The 17,314-nt window shown below is 41.7% G+C and overlaps 2 protein-coding genes across 36 annotated transcripts in view; one reads left to right on the top strand and one right to left on the bottom strand.

Annotated features, from left to right (window-relative positions):
* Positions 1 to 5,851, top strand: part of ADAM12 (ADAM metallopeptidase domain 12) — a 374,324-nt gene extending 368,473 nt beyond the window's left edge. The window contains exon 23 of the mRNA XM_016919590.3: positions 895 to 5,851. Coding sequence (XP_016775079.3) covers positions 895 to 955 — 61 coding nt within the window. The 3' untranslated portion in view covers positions 956 to 5,851. The remainder of the gene's footprint in view (positions 1 to 894) is intronic.
* Positions 1 to 17,314, bottom strand: part of FANK1 (fibronectin type III and ankyrin repeat domains 1) — a 169,126-nt gene that overhangs the window by 34,121 nt on the left and 117,691 nt on the right. For 21 of the 35 annotated variants that reach the window (XM_016919601.3, XM_003312820.6, XM_054659976.2 and 18 more), the window contains 5 exons: positions 13,227 to 13,392; positions 9,737 to 9,880; positions 9,154 to 9,231; positions 9,019 to 9,063; positions 8,693 to 8,912 (listed from right to left, as the gene is read on the bottom strand). In XM_016919601.3, coding sequence (XP_016775090.1) covers positions 8,847 to 8,912; positions 9,019 to 9,063; positions 9,154 to 9,231; positions 9,737 to 9,880; positions 13,227 to 13,392 — 499 coding nt within the window. In that variant the 3' untranslated portion in view covers positions 8,693 to 8,846. Of the gene's footprint in view, positions 1 to 5,839; positions 7,578 to 8,692; positions 8,913 to 9,018; positions 9,064 to 9,153; positions 9,232 to 9,736; positions 9,881 to 13,226; positions 13,393 to 17,314 lie in introns of those variants that run through there. The other 14 variants (XM_054659981.2, XM_054659983.2, XM_063782254.1 and 11 more) reach the window with 4 other exon arrangements.

The following is a 17,314-nucleotide window of genomic DNA, read 5'->3' as shown; positions in this document are numbered from 1 at the left end:
AACCAAAGGTACTGTGTTGGCCAGGCCCTGGGTTCAGTAATCCTGTATCTCTGAAGGAGAAGACACACTGGAGTGATTTCATTACAGCTCTTGGGAAGAATGTTTGGCCCGTGAAAGAAAGAGCTGCTTAATAAATTTCAGAGATAAAGGCGGTCAAAGGGTCAGGACAATTGTTTAATTCCCGACTTCATAAATAGAGAAAAATTGCATAGCATCCTAATTATTTCATTGTGGTTTGCATGTTGATCTTGAAGTTATTTTTCTTGTTCTATTTGAGGAAGAAACACTACTTTACATGAAAACAATGAGGGGAAGCCCTTTTTCTTAAATGCCCTCAAGCTGTGGCCAATCTTACCTCTGGTCAGTTGCTGATTTTGGTCCTGTCCTGCACATTTCATTTTTTAGGGATACTGGGTGCCCACCTTTGCTCCCTGTTCTCTGGAGCTGTGCTGTGGGATGCAGGGACTGCTAGGCATGTTGCGCCTGGTAAAAGTCTTACTGTATTTTGAAGACTTAGTACCCTAAAATGTCAACTATCCATTTTTTTCTATTGATGATGACCTGTTGAAATAATCCTCTAGGTATACTGAGTTAAATGTATTACTAAAATTAATTGCACCTTTCTCTTTACTTTTTTCATGTGGCTACTAGAAAATTTAAAATTTCTTGTGTAGCTCACATTTTTTCTGTGGGACAGTGCTGGTCTAGAGTTGACTTGTGGGTGGGAAGTGCGGCTTTGGAGACAGGTTTCCCACCCCCGTTATGAGGGGCAGTGGTATCTGACACAGAAAACCCTTCAGACTATCAGAATACATCTCCAACCCCAGACCTCTCTATCCTCAGAATCACTTCTCAAGGTCTCTGATCATTTTTTTTTCTCCTCTCTTCATTCAGACCTGCTCCACAATATCCACACCAAGTGCCCAGATCCACCCACACCGCCTATATTAAGTGAGAAGCCGACACCTTTTTTCAACAGTGAAGACAGAAGTTTGCACTATCTTTCAGCTCCAGTTGGAGTTTTTTGTACCAACTTTTAGGATTTTTTTTAATGTTTAAAACATCATTACTATAAGAACTTTGAGCTACTGCCGTCAGTGCTGTGCTGTGCTATGGTGCTCTGTCTACTTGCTCAGGTACTTGTAAATTATTAATTTATGCAGAATGTTGATTACAGTGCAGTGCGCTGTAGTAGGCATTTTTACCATCACTGAGTTTTCCATGGCAGGAAGGCTTGTTGTGCTTTTAGTATTTTAGTGAACTTGAAATATCCTGCTTGATGGGATTCTGGACAGGATGTGTTTGCTTTCTGATCAAGGCCTTAGTGGAAAGCAGTCCCCCAACTACCCCCAGCTGTGCTTATGGTACCAGATGCAGCTCAAGAGATCCCAAGTAGAACGTCAGTTGATTTTCTGGATTCCCCATCTCAGGCCAGAGCCAAGGGGCTTCAGGTCCAGGCTGTGTTTGGCTTTCAGGGAGGCCCTGTGCCCCTTGACAACTGGCAGGCAGGCTCCCAGGGACAGCTCTGGGACAGCTGGGAGAAATCTGGCTTCTGGCCAGGAAGCTTTGGTGAGAACCTGGGTTGCAGACAGGAATCTTAAGGTGTAGCCACACCAGGATAGAGACTGGAACACTAGACAAGCCAGAACTTGACCCTGAGCTGACCAGCCGTGAGCATGTTTGGAAGGGGTCTGTAGTGTCACTCAAGGCAGTGCTTGATAGAAATGCCAAGCACTTCTTTTTCTCGCTGTCCTTTCTAGAGCACTGCCACCAGTAGGTTATTTAGCTTGGGAAAGGTGGTGTTTCTGTAAGAAACCTACTGCCCAGGCACTGCAAACCGCCACCTCCCTATACTGCTTGGAGCCGAGCAAATCACCACAAACTGTAATACAATGATCCTGTATTCAGACAGATGAGGCTTTCCATGGGACCACAACTATTTTCAGATGTGAACCATTAACCAGATCTAGTCAATCAAGTCTGTTTACTGCAAGGTTCAACTTACTAACAATTAGGCAGACTCTTTATGCTTGCAAAAACTACAACCAATGGAATGTGATGTTCATGGGTATAGTTCATGTCTGCTATCATTATTCGTAGATATTGGACAAAGAACCTTCTCTATGGGGCATCCTCTTTTTCCAACTTGGCTGCAGGAATCTTTCTTTAAAAGATGCTTTTAACAGAGTCTGAACCTATTTCTTAAACACTTGCAACCTACCTGTTGAGCATCACAGAATGTGATAAGGAAATCAACTTGCTTATCAACTTCCTAAATATTATGAGATGCTGGCTTGGGCAGCAATCCCCTTGAACTCTTCAAATGCCTGACTAGGGAGCCATGTTTCACAAGGCCTTTAAAGTGACTAATGGCATGAGAAATACAAAAATACTCAGATAAGGTAAAATGCCATGATGCCTCTGTCTTCTGGACTGGTTTTCACATTAGAAGACAATTGACAACAGTTACATAATTCACTCTGAGTGTTTTATGAGAAAGCCTTCTTTTGGGGGTCAACAGTTTTCCTATGCCTTGAAACAGAAAAATATGTACCAAGAATCTTGGTTTGCCTTCCAGAAAACAAAACTGCATTTCACTTTCCCGGTGTTCCCCACTGTATCTAGGCAACATAGTATTCATGACTATGGATAAACTAAACACGTGACACAAACACACACAAAAGGGAACCCAGCTCTAATACATTCCAACTCGTATAGCATGCATCTGTTTATTCTATAGTTATTAAGTTCTTTAAAATGTAAAGCCATGCTGGAAAATAATACTGCTGAGATACATACAGAATTACTGTAACTGATTACACTTGGTAATTGTACTAAAGCCAAACATATATATGCTATTAAAAAGGTTTACAGAATTTTATGGTGCATTACGTGGGCATTGTCTTTTTAGATGCCCAAATCCTTAGATCTGGCATGTTAGCCCTTCCTCCAATTATAAGAGGATATGAACTGAGTTTTTCTTTTGTTGTTTGTTCTTAGCTGTAATTCCTATGCTTCTATTTCAGAGAGCCAGGAAGAGTTTGATATTAAAGGAGGTTAAAACTGTGATCTTATGCCATGTCATCAATGGCCACTTAGGGGCCATGGCTGATGACACATTCTTATCTCTACAGTACTAATGTGTTATTATAGAGCCATGCATTTTATTTCTGAATAACAACATATTTAAACTAATATTCCCTTACAATATGGACAGTATTAATCCTTCCAAGATGCAGTATTTATCAAGTGAAGCATATTTAGCAGCAAATTCCATTTTAACATAACTTAGGAACCAATAACCAGGGTGTTTTTTGGTTGGGGGAGGCACGGGGTGGAGTATTCTTTTTTATATCCTCAAAACAAAAAAAATCAATACTTATATTTCAATGGCAATCTAGTATTTTTTTAAAAGACTGTATAGGCATGAATAATAGAGGTGGTTTGAGTTTTGTAGGGCCATCACCTGGAAAGTCAATGTGACTAGACACAAAGTAGCCCAGAGGCTACTTTTCTTCCTACAGCTTATTATAGTTGTAGGTTCTATGACCTCACTTCATGGGTTCCAGACAATTCCGCTGAAAGGTTTGTCTCCTGAAATTTTTTAAGTTTGTTTTCCTGACACATGTAATCAGATGTGTAGCAACCGAGGGAAACGAAGCCTAACAAACATTCTCCATTGTGGAAATACACACAGGAGGTTACACTTCACAGCGTGGATTTTTCCAGCTTACACATGTGGGATGACATCACAGAAACCACAAAAGCAGCAAATTAAACTGTAGGAGAGTCAATACTCCTGACGAGTCTCAGGGGGGGCATTTTTATGCCTTCTTAACTTTATGAGAATTCTCAGGCTGAACTATAGGCCATTGTTCCCTGGCAAATCAATACATCAATGCATCCTCAAAAAAAAAAAAAAAAAAAAAACTGCTATAACTGTGTCAAAATGTTCTTAAGGAGCCTATGGTCTCCACGGTGCTAAAAAGAGCCTGGTGCTGGGCCGACTGGCAGGGCTGAGCATCCTCCTGCCCCCTCGCCACTGATGTTTACTAAGCACTCTGAGCCAATGAGACCCCCAGCAGCAGAAAGGGCACAAGGTGGCACCAGGGCAGCAGGGCCAGATCTTTCTCATGCACCCCGACCTCTTGCAGACTTTCTTCGTGACATGTACTACTCATTTCAAAACTGCTTTGCAGGGCTCCCCTATGTATTCGGGGGGCCCACGGCACACTCAGGCTGGAGATCCTTCCTCACTGCGCTCAAGATGGCCCCAGCCAGACACCAGTTACCCAGCTGAAAGTCACAAACCCTCCCAGAAGTCTCCCAACACTAGTGCTGACCAGAGGTGGGGCTCTCAGGCTAGGAGTTTCACACACAATGACAGGCTGCTGGGGGACATTGCAGGACCCCTTTTCTTCTCCTCTCCATGCTAGAAGCCAGCCCTAGGCAGCTGCAGTTACTCCCTGTGACTCAGCAGCAGGCTGATTCAACACAGCTGCCCACACGAAGCCAGTGGCTAAGACATCTGTTTACCTTTCCCTATCACCCAGACACAAGCCCCTTTCCCAGGTCAAACCACAGGCCGATGCATCTCCAGTTTGACAGTCAAATCACTACTTCCATTGCTACTTTAGATCAGCCAAAGTGGTGACTGCTGCAGTGTGTGGCTATCCCTACAAGGCCCACCCAAGGGATGCCCAAAGCCCAACCTTCTCCAGGGCTGCAGCCCAGAGCAACCCCACCAGCCTAAGTCCAGCAGAGGACCTCCCACCCAATGTCTTGTTCTAATTAGAAGGGGAAGTTAGCCACAGAAAATCAACTTATCTATAATTACAAAATTCTCTTGACTCACCTTAAAGTTCCTATTGACATCTACTGCTTTTAAACCTATTTGAAAACTCTGATACTAAAACAAATGACACTCTAAGAAAGTTTGGGAGCCCCATGCTGAGAACCATTTCTGTGCAGTGAGGATGTTTCCAGAAGCTACTTACCTACATGTGAATGTGCCATTTTCTTTCCTTTTGTAGAGAAAATCCCCTTTACTTTTTGGAACAGTAATGGCAGCTTCTAGTACAGCCATTACAGTTTCATATGAGAAAAATTAAGAATAACTGTAAAATTGTTAGAATATCCAATAATGGATAATGATGGCCAGAAGATTTAACATACAAAGTAATTCTCAATGTAAAGCTGTTCAGCTCTTCCAGGTTGAATGCCCTGTAACCCACCCTGACCTTCCACATCATCTTCAAAAAGCAGTTTCTCTGTTCCCCATGATTCTCCTATAAGATAACTCTTTAGTCCTCCATTTAGCACATTTTAAATCCTCCAAAGAATAAGTATCGTGATTATTCTAGCTTTACAAAAAAAAAGTTGAATGGCGTTTTATTTTCATGGCCTATAAGCAGGTACCTTAGTAGGGCAGATATAGGAAAAACAAATTAGAGCAAAACAAATCCTCTACAAATCCAAGGCAGGAAAAGTGGTGGCAGAGTGACTCATTCTCCTGTCCCTCCCATCAGGTCAAATCAGGAGGCTGCAGTGAATGCCTGTTCTTTGAATGTGTAGCAGTTGTTCCTGTAACTCTTTAAAACTTGGCTATAGGCTGTTTAGCACAGTACAGATTAAAGATACAGTTATGTAAACCAGCAAAGTAATTTTATAGTGCTTCATCCATTTATCATGCTTTGGTTTGCTAATTTTTTCACATACCTTTTTCTATCACAGTCTGTTGCTTTTGTACACATTTCTCATATTGGGGTTCGACAGGTAAACACAAACTGCTATTTCAGTAGAAAAAGTTATTGTTATGAATATTAAACCCAATAAATACTATAAAGGTAAATATCAATGTGTCTCTCATTTGTTACTGAGAATGTTACAAAAATTGGCGGAAGGCCTTCATGTAGAAAAATGTATTCTCATTCATTTATAGATGCTTGAGAAAAGTTTGGAGCAGTACATAAGAAACTAAGAAGAATGGCTGGCAGGGTGGGGGTGCATAAGGGGTGTGTGCTACCAACCTCATGAACGTGTGAGACCACGGCACAGGAAGGAAGATGCTCACACACGACACGGGGGGTGGGGCATGATATGGTTTTTGAACAATGTGAATGTATAACCTAATTTTTTAAAACTCATCTATTTACATAAGAAATCCAAAAAGCAAGCAAGCAGTGGTAGAGACAATATCGGAGTTATTTGGTATGAAAAATCTAAGTGTAAATAGATACCTATTTAAAAAACACAGCATCCAACTTAATAAAACTACAGAAAATACAAAAATACAAATACAAAATGCTAACAAGAATAAAGGAGTCTTTTTTTTTGTTTTTTTAAGACGGAGTCTCACTCTGTCACCCGGGCTGGAGTGCAATGGTGCTATCTCAGCTCACTGCAACCTCCGCCTCCTGGCTTGAAGCGATTCTCCTGCCTCAGCCTCCTGAGTAGCTGGGATTACAGGCACGTGCCACCACGCCTGGCTAATTTTTGTATTTATAGTAGAGATGAGGTTTCACTGTGTTGGCCAGGCTGGTCTCAAACTCCTGACCTCATGATCCGCCCACCTTGGCCTCCCAAAATGCTGGGATTACAGGTGTGAGCCACGGCACCCAGCCGAAGGAGTCTTTATTCTTACCACTCTCCACCTATGATCACACAAGCTGGTACATACAGAACTTCAAACATAATTGATATATATGTTACATACAGAACTTAGTACATACAGAACTTCAAACATAATTGATATATATCAAACAGGATACTCCAAACATACAGAATATATCGTCTTTCCAAGTGCCTTGGAAGAATAAAAATTCTCAAAAAATAATTCCATACCCTAGAAATGAATTGATTCATTAGTTTTCAAAGATGAATTGCAGATTAGAAAACAGCAAGTGAAAACATTTCTAATAGCACATGTGATGGTAGGGATTCTCAAGATCTTAGAATTAGAAGAACTCACTTGTGATGCTTGTTCAAACCCATTAAAATCCATTGCTCATGCCCTTTCCCTGAAGATTCCAATTCAGAGAGCAGAGATGGGGCTACGAAATGTGTACTTAGCAAGTTCTCCCAGTTGAATTTTTCATTAGAAAAGTTTAGAAAAGTTCTATGATAATGTAACTAAAGCACCGCTGGGGGAAAATTCATAGCCCTAAATCTATAAATTAATTTGTAAAGGATGAAAAAGGGAATTTAATATCTACTATAAAGTTATAAAAGGAACAATAAAATAAACCCAGGGGAAAAAATAGAAGAAATGAATTTGTAGACCTAAGGATAAGTTCATTAGAATAAAGTAGAGCTAATAAAACTATGAGTTGCTCTTTGGGAAAATTCTAACAGTGTATACGCCACTTTCTAATCTCATTAAGTAAAAAGAAGAAAAAGAGCAAACATACATAGCATATGAGCATGAAGAATCCTGCAGTCCACCATAACCCAGGGAGATGATCTCAAGAATATAAGGATGGCTCAATATCGATCAGGAGGGTGGGCAGTTTTGCCAAGCTTGATGTCAACCAGAAGGGATGCACACTCCTTCCATAGAGCAGGCTAGTGAATACAGTCTACAACAGACCAAAAAATGAAACTAAGGTGAACATCAACATTGACCACCAACCAAAGGAGGGACCTCTGGAGAGTTGTAAATGTGCTCCAATTTTTAAAGAGGTTTTAAAAACCTAATCTGGCAAATCTAAAGGAATTTGCATTTGTACAAAAGGTAAAACACTCATGAAATATCTAAGGAATGGACTATATATGGTCCACAAATCCAATTCCTAAAACGAATATTCTGTGGGCTCTTTGGAATAAAGCTGATTGCTAACGTCAATAAAATTGTGTGCTTTTTCTCTACGCCCCTCAGCAAAAGCTTTGGGGCTTTAATTACCTTTTATTAGGCTTTCCCTACAGGAAAAAAAAAAATCCACTCCTCTACAGACCTTTGTAGCTGGTTTTCCCATGGGGTCAAGTTAACCAGTGTCTCTCTGGAGACATAAGACTCATGTGGTCTGTGTGCTCACTTTTTTGCTGATTTTGAAGTGTGTTTGCTGAGTTGAAGCTCTACCACATTTGTGTCTTTAAGCTCCCAACCAGCAGACATGGTTGCAGTTAATTCCTACTTGTCTAGGAACTGCATGATCAGCATCAGAAAACCTTCTGCTCTGCAGACAAAATTTAATATACTAGCCTTTGGCTACGTCGTCCACCCATCAGCAGGCTGAGTCTTCCATTGTCAGGGCATGAGTATATGCAAACACATTAGACCTGTCTGTGGCCAAAAAGGCTGACCCTCAATCAGACACCTCTAATAGAACAGAATCGGAGTCCTGAAATATGTATTCTGAGCTTTGATGTGAGGCCAACAGCTGAAGAGAAAACTCCTGGGCTTTTCGGAGGAGCGCCACTCCAGGAGGGAGCAGCGGCCTGACAACCAGCCTGGAAGCCCTAAGTTGGGAGGGGAGGATTTAATTGAAAACACATGAGGGAAAGAATTCCAACAAGGCCTAGCATGGTAGAAGGACAGCTTGCGGGGCAGGAGCCGGGAGTGGGAGACCCCATGTGTGTTTGTGTAGCTCCGGTGCATAAATATTTTGTTTCATGTCTAACTCCAAAAGGCACAAGTGCAAGAAAACATCCCCATTCTACAGACACCCAATGATGGTACCACATACGCACATGCTTAGGTAAAAAGATGTATTTCAAAGTGGGATCAGTGAATCTTCAACTAAATAAATAAATGTACAGCCCCCCAAGATGCAGAATTTCCCATCCCTAGTTTAACAGTCACGGTTCACTTTGTTTTACGTGCGTTTCGCAGATGAGTGGTGCTCTCATCAGCAGACACAAGACTTCTTTGGCCTCTGCTTTTTTTTCCTTTCTTCTAATAAGGAGACTACACTCTAGATAAACAAAACAGACAGGCAAATGTAATCCAGGGTTTTGGTGGTTTTTCTGAGTCTAGAAGGACTAAAAATTAGCCTTGATAGGCAGAAAAAGCATCCCAACCTGTCTGTCAAAAACTCTGGCCATTTCTAGGACACCTTTGCCGAACTGAAACAGGAAACAACAAAAATTTTACATGCTTATAAATGTTTTCTCCCCCTCTGAGGAAAATCTTTACATAAAGATGGACTCATTTACCTCATTTTTTACACTTGCATCTGCCCCTCTGTCAAGAAGTAACTGAACTAACTCTTCATGATTATTTAACACAGCCACCTAGAAAACAAAACCCAGGGTGGTGTGCATGAGCTTCTCCCTCCAGGGCACACACAGCAGGGGGCATGAGCCTGGCACATGCAGGGTCCCAGCAGCCCCCCTGCAACCCCAAAAGACCACTGTGGCTTTGCATGGCCTGCAGGCACAGCGCTTCCTCTGCAGCTGTATGGTAGCAACTCCAGAGAAAATGGAAAATGGACTCTCCCTCTCTCCACACTAAAACCAGGACAGAAAGCAGCTTGTTCTTTGTTTCACCAGTTCTGTTTTGATCCCACAGTGGTCCTGGGGACAGGGGTTCTTTAGTCCTTAAATAGTTGTAAAAAGACAACGAAAGTATTCTAGTGACAGCCTCATGCCCTTATGAACAAGCCGACAGGGAACACACACACACAGTCAAACCCAAGGGCTGGTGCAGGGCTGAACTCACAAGAATTGTCTAATTACAGAAAAAGCTCTGACCTTAATTCCACGTAGAAAACTGCCTATTTTCGGGAGGAGGACCTACCATAAGGGGCGTCTTTCCATTTCTGTCCTTCACATTCACATTGGCCCCAGCATCAATTAGAAGAGAGGCCACCCTCTGATTTCCCGACACCGCAGAGACTCTCATGAGTGGGGTCCATCCTGAACCAGTGTCCACGACGTCTACCTGTTGGGCCAGAGAAACAGCTGTGTTGAGCCCAATTTCTTTTTCTTAAAATGATTCAAACTTATAAAAGGAGTATTTGCTTGCCCCAACACCCGGACTTAGATAGCTGTCTTTCTATATTTGGTTCATTGCACTGTGCTAATTTAAGTCACATTTTGGTGCTGAGAGGCCCCAGGGTCTCCCCATCGGCTTCTTCATCTACATCCTTTAAAGTGGAAAAAAGATGGGCTAGAAAAATTAACTGAACTACTTTCCACTTGGCCCCTGGTGAGTTGTTATTTTCTCTTGCCTAACTTTCCTCACCTAGCATTCATTTTACTTACTTTTATGTATTGTTGTAAGCAGCTTTACATCCTTTCTGGAACAAGACAGTAATAATATATATACACCCTTATACTTACTAATACTTATCAATTTTAGGCAGGAGACCTACAGGTAAAATACAGAACAACCAGATTCATTACACAAACTCTGTCTGAAAAGTCTGACTAAAGGCTTCTCCAAAACAGTGTGCCCAGTAATCAGATGGCTGTTTCCTGATCATCTTCTCTACACTGAAATCTCTAAAATAAATATTTTAGATTAAGAAAATGTAAATATTGTCGCTTCCAATTCCAATGAAGACATCGCCAATCCATGAAGAGTGGTGCTGAAGTAAAGACAGATACGTGTTTGTGCTCAGACACGCACACACACTCGTGTGTATGCACACATGCATACCATGTGCACATAAGCACACATGAGCACGTGCACACACACACACAATCTGTTACAGAAGAATTACTCAAAGATGATCCATAGCTTTAGTAAAACATCAGAATGGAAAAACAAACAAGGAATTTCCAGGAGATCTTCGGGGCACTTCAGGGTATTTCTACCTATAAGATTATCCACTGTAACATGATTTGGATTTGCAGCTCTTCGTCATGCAAAGAACTAACCTGTGGGCAACACACTCCATTATATTTAAAGAATAATAAAATAAGCACCTCATATTACATGATGCTTTACACAGCTTTCAACCCTCTTTACACACACTTTCTCTTTTGGTCCTAAACGTTAATCAGAGGTAGGTATTTTTATTCTTGGTTTACAAACAATCAAAATAAATCTCAGAGAAGTGCCTTTCCTGAGATCACATGGATCATTAAATGCACAAATGAATAAGTCAGTCGCCAAGTAAATAAGTCACTCTTAGTATATGATCATTACATTTGGGAAGAAGGTGGTGATTGGCTCTCAAGTCCTTCCCATGGGCTTCAGAAGCATCAGGTGAGCCACCTGCCAGAACATGGAAAGACTCATGTTGACATCATCCATCCGTCACCAGGCCAGTCATGTGGAAATCTATAGTAAACACATCCATGCTTATTGTTCTGTCCTCTGCAAAGTAGTTCCAGTGCTTCAAGGAAAGATGGAATTTATCCCAAATAAGTATATTCATATCTGAAGCCCAGAGAGCCTACATTTCCAAAACTCCAGTATTTAAATGTTGATAGCAGAGATTTGCCCTATTGTGAATGATTTATTTATTTGAGATGGAGTCTCACTCTGTCACCCAGGCTGGAGTGCAGTGGCACAATCTTGGCTCACTGCAACCTCCACCTCCTGGGTTCAAGCAATTCTCCTGCTTCAGCCTCCCTAATAGCTGGGATTACAGGCGCCCACCACCACGCCTGGCTAATTTTTGTATTTTTAGTAGAGACAGGGTTTCACCATGTTGGCCAGGTTGGTCTCGAACTCCTGGCCTCAAGTGATCCACCCGCCTTGGCCTCCCAAAGTGCTGGGATTACAGGCATAAGCCACTGTGCCCGGCCCGGATGCTTGACTTCTTTCAGCAAAGTACAACCTTCTTTTTCAACCACAGACTTTCACTAGGTGCAAAACCTGCCCAGACTTCATCATAAACCAATCAAGGAGTGTGTGGCTGTCACTACCACACATGGCACGTGGGCCCGGCTCTACTATGGAAGCCCATTGACTCAGCCTTCTGCCTCTGTGCCTGTCTCTAAAACATAAGGAAAATAAGAAATGTAATAAATTTTTAATGGCTGAGATTTTTCCTATAAGGGGGCACTTTTCTTAATTCTCCAAAAGCAGCAGCAGGAACCAGATAGATCCCATAACTGCAGTCTCACTTTCCCTCAATTACCCTTCAGAAACAAACTAGAAGAAATCTACTGACATCTTCCAGGAGACATGACTTTTCTCAATTTGAGTTGATTTTCCAGGTCATCGACTTAATTTCTCAGCACTCTACACACCATCTGGCAGTCACAGATAGCACAGAACTTTGTCCATCATTCTTTAGTTCCATGCTTTGAAATTTTTAGCTAATTTCTTCAAAGTCTTGAAATAAAGTTTTCAAAGTTACCAGCAATTTCCATAATTGATCTAATTCTAATTACCCATCTTCAAATATCTATAGACGTCCAACAACACTGCTTCTATTTGCTAAATCAAATTTGCGGTTTCTGATAACGTGAAATCAAAAGTAGACCACTTGCCTGTTTCCAGGTAAAGATGCAAAGAACTGAAATGTTTTATTCTTGATATGGTCAGTTTCCTCTTTGGAAATTTTTTGTAATGACTAATCTTTAAAACAAACCAAGAATAAAAATTACCTAATTTTAGAAGTAACAAGAAGCACAATGGCTATAAGGGCTCTCTTAATATCTTTGTATCTCCACCATTTGAGATAATATCTGGTACATGCTTAGTAAAGCTTTGGTGACAGACTGAATGGAGAGAGAAGCAAATGAACAAAAGAACAAAGTAGAAACATCAGGCTGGGCACGGTGGCTCACACTTGTAATCCCAGCACTTTGGGAGGCTGAGGCAGGTGGATCACTTAAGGTCAGGAGTTCAAGACCAGCCTGGCCAACATGGTGAAACCCCATCTCTACTAAAAATACAAAAATTAGTTGGGCATGGTGGCATGTGCCTGTAGTCCCAGCTACCAGGGAGGCTGAGGCAGGAGAATCGCTTGAACCTGGGAGGCGGAGGCCTCAATGAACCGAGATCGCGCCACTGCACTCCAGCGTGGGCGACAGAGTGAGACTCCATCTCAAAAAAAAAAAAAAAAAAAAAAAGAAAGTAGAAGCATCAGGTCCAGCTCTGGATTCAGACCTGTTTCTTTTCCCTACACAAGATAAACCCCCATGACAATCGGAAAGCTCACTCTCATGTCCATTCTAAGGTTTCAGGGGCTTTCTTGTTAAGTCAGAAAATTTTCTCCAGCATTTCTAAGGTTAGCTAATCAAAGGCCCTGCTTCTGCCAGACCCCATGGAGCAGCATTTCAGATTCTTAACGATATGTGCGTGGTTAACAAGGCAGGTCCCGTACCTCACAGCCATCCTTTATCATCCACTCAATCACACTGCAGTGGCCTCCATCTGCAGCCCAGTGCAGAGCTGTACAGCCTCCCAGGTCTCTAGCCTGCCAAGAAGCGCCATGTCTTCGGAGATATTTCACAACATCTAGGTGTCCCGCATAGCACGCCAGCATTAGACTGCAACATATGGAAGAAGCAGCATTTGACAATAAGCACAGTCACCAAACTCAGCTCCACCTTTTACCCTACCTGGCTTAAACCAAGAAATCCTAACTTGAGTGGAAAAGCCATGGGAACTGTTCATATAAAACGTACATGTATCCATCAACTGATGTACAAAATGTGGTATATCCATACAATGGAATATTAGAAATGAAGTGCTACAAACATGAATGAACCTCGAAACACTGTGCTGAAAGATGCCAGACATGAAAGGCCACATATTGTCTGATTCCATTTACACGAAATGTCCAGAACAGGCACATCTACAAGACAGAACTAGCAGGTGAGTGGTTGCCTGCGGCTGAAGGGAAGGAGTAATGGGGTGTGATTGCTAAAGAGGGCAGGGCTTCTTTCAGGGGGGCAGGGGATGAATATTCTGGAAGTAGATAGTAGTGGTGGTTCCACAACTTTGTGAATACATTTTTAAATGTTGAATTGTATGTTTTAAAAGGTGAATTTTATGGTATCTGAATTATATCTCAATAAAAAATGAACAGTGACTGTAACTGAGGGTAAAATATTGGATTTTAAAACATCTGAAGTCCATGATATTCAAAAAAGAGAAAAAGGAAAAAAAATACTCATTTGACACTATTAGAGATAACTATCAAACCAATTTCTTACTCTAAAAATTGGTATTTAAAAATTAAATATTTTCTTTCTTTTTTTTTTTTTTTTAAGGATAAAATGTAGTCCATCCCCAGTTGGTGGGGGGAAGCTGTTTTTCACAGAAGACTGCCAACTAATAAATATAAAAGGAACCATAGAGTTAGAAAAACCCTTATTTGCAATTCCCAATTAAATAATTGATTCAGGCAATAAGATTATTGGCACTGAAATTATTGGGTAAAAGTTAATGGGGAGGCCAGGCACAGAGGTTCACCCCTGTAATCCTAGTACTTTTGGAGGCCGAGGTGGGTGGATTGCCTAAGCTCAGGAGTTCAAGACCAGCCTGAGCAACACAGCGAAACTTCATCTCTACTAAAAATATAAAAATTAGCTGGGAGTGGTGGCAAGAGCCTATAATCCCAGCTACTCGGGAGGCTGAGGCAGGAGAATCGCTTGAACCCAGGAGGCAGAGGTTGCAGTGAGCCGAGATCATGCCACTGCACTCCAACCTGGGAGAGAGAGCAAGACTCTGTCTCAAAAAATAAAAAAAATAAATAAATAATAAAAGTTAATGGGGAATGGAATATTCACATGGCAATGAATTATCCCAGAAACTATTTTCTAAGTGCAATGGGAAAACTGTATCTTTACAGAGAAGAAAATTTGCTGTCATCATTCTAAAAAAAATAATGAAACCTAGAATCACTACCTGTGAGACAACCTGCATCACAGGCCTCCCAATGAATGTAACATGAAGTCACAACACTAGCCTGAAGCATTCTTGCTAAAGTGTTAACCTGAGTCTAATTAAGCCTTTAATTTTTTTTTTAATTCTTAAAAAATTTCACCTTATTGCCCACGCTGGTTTCAAACTCATGGCCTCAAGTGATCTTCCTGCCTCGGCCTCCCAAAGTGCTGGGATTACAGGCAGGAGCCACAGCACCCAACCTAATAGAGCCCTTAAGCCTGTCTTTAACTTTATTGTTAATAAAGGGATAGATGAACAAGTGAAATGCCTGCCCCACAACTGGGAGACAAGCAAATCCAGAACATAGGACATTCTATAAGATAACTGGCCTGCTCTCCTCAAAGAGTCACTGCTATGAGAAAAAAAAAAAATTTTTAAAGAGAGGACTGGTCTAGAACAAGAGACTATAAAGAGAGAGAATGGCCAGATGAAATGTGGGAACGTCTCACCCCACAACACCCCCAAAACCCCATACCACCTCCCAAATAGAGCTGTGGAAGACCTTTGGGGAACAGGTTGGGAGACCTGCAGGGTGGTTGTGTATCAATGATATTAAGGAATTAGTTGAAGTATCTTAGAAGTGATATGACACGATTACTATGCAGGTTAATGACTGTGTTTTTAGGAAACATTTTCTGACGTATTGAGGGGTGAAGGGTTATGCTATCTACTAATTTCAAAATAGTTCAGCAAGAATGAAAAAAAAAAAAAAAAAAGGAGAGGCAAATATGGCCAAATGTCAACTGCCAAGCCTAGGTGGGGGGTATACAGGTGTTTGTTGTACTATTCTTTCATTTTTTCTAAATGTGTAAATATTTCAAAATAGACAGTTGGAAAATAAAACAGAAGATCTTCTCAATAGGGAAACATGCAAAGCCTCTGAGTGATAACTGGAATATCCAGCCCCCAAGGCAAGGCACAGCCGAGCTGAGATGGTGCCAGAACTCTGCAGCTGCATGTCCTCACACAGTCCCTCATTTCTTGGAGACCCCCAGAAGACAGTCAGCATGGTGCAGCACCTGCCTGCTGGGTTTAGGGTGTTCATACTGCTTTCCCAAGCACTCAAAGGTCTTTAGAATGACCTTTGCTAAGGGTAGAAAACTTCATTTTTTAAATTATATTCAAATAGAACTCTAATTATCTGCATGACTTTTTGTTTGTTTTTTTTTGTTTGTTTGTTTTGAGACAGAGTCTCACTCTATCGCCCAGGCTGGATTGCACTGGCACAATCTTGGCTCACTGCAACCTCCACCTCCTGGGTTCTAGTGATTCTCCTGATTCAGCCCCTCGAGTAGCTGGGATTACAGGCATGCAACACCATGCTCGGCTAATTTTTTGTATTTTTAGTAGAGACAGGGTTTCACCAGCCTGGCCAGGCTGGTCTCAAACTCCTGACCTCGTGATCCGCCTGCCTCAGCCTCCCAAAGTGCTGGGATTACAGGCGTGAGCCACCACGCCCAGCCTATCTGCATGATTTTTAAATAATGCTTCTTTTCTGATTATAAAGGCATGGTACCTAGAAAAAAAATCCCATATCAGAGTCACCCACAGCCTCACCTCAGAGAACAAACTCTTAAGATTCTGTTGAATTTGCTCTAGGTGGTGAGGAGGATTGTTTAATAACCAGCCCCGGAGGCTCTGGATTGCCCAGCAATGAGCTCATTGAGACCAGGCGCTCTTCCTTCCCAGGGATAGGCACAGCCCTGAACTTACCACCTCCCACTGGCAGAAAGCCACCAAGGTCCTCCAAGGGCCAAGCAGCTGGAGTCAGCCACCAGCCCAACTGCCATCTGAACTCAAACTGCCTGGCACCCGCGGGGTCTGTTATCTGCTGCTCTATAAGAATTCCCCTCTCTGGTTCACAAGGTGGGAGAAGGGGAGAGTGGCCAGGACATAGCACACTCCTGAGCACAGCCCTGCAGGGCATCCCACTGTGCCCTAGTGCAAGCCCACCAGAAATGGAGGACCCGCTCCGCTTGCCTGCTGCTGAGTCCCCTGTCAGAGTCACATTCCTAGCTCTACACAAAATCCTGTCTTTTCTCTCTTGTTCTGTATGATTTTCTCTTCTCCCTGCCTTTTAAAAGTATTATTTCAGTTTCTTATTATTTCATATACTTCCCTGTTTACTTAAGCACTGAAAACAGCATTCGCATACTAAATATTCCATCATATGAATATATCATAACACATACTAAATATTCCATCATATGAATATATCATAACACATACTAAATATTCTATCATATGAATATATCGTAACTTCAATCAGTCCATTATTGTCAGATGTTTCAGTTGTTTCACATTTTCCACAATCTTAAATAAGGCAACAACAAACACCCTTACTAATCGTATTTGCATTTCTGATTGTTTCCTAAAATGGGATCACTGTGTCCATGGATGTGGCTTAATATGGATGCACATTTCCAAATTGCTTTCCAGAAAGATGATACCAATTCACATTTCTATCAACTATATTTGAAAGTACAGGTTATGTCACTGCATCTTTACCAACATGATTAT

This window comes from Pan troglodytes, chromosome 8, assembly GCF_028858775.2.
Source record: "Pan troglodytes isolate AG18354 chromosome 8, NHGRI_mPanTro3-v2.0_pri, whole genome shotgun sequence".
Lineage (NCBI taxonomy): Eukaryota > Metazoa > Chordata > Mammalia > Primates > Hominidae > Pan > Pan troglodytes.
This window is presented reverse-complemented; position numbering and strand designations above follow the sequence as displayed.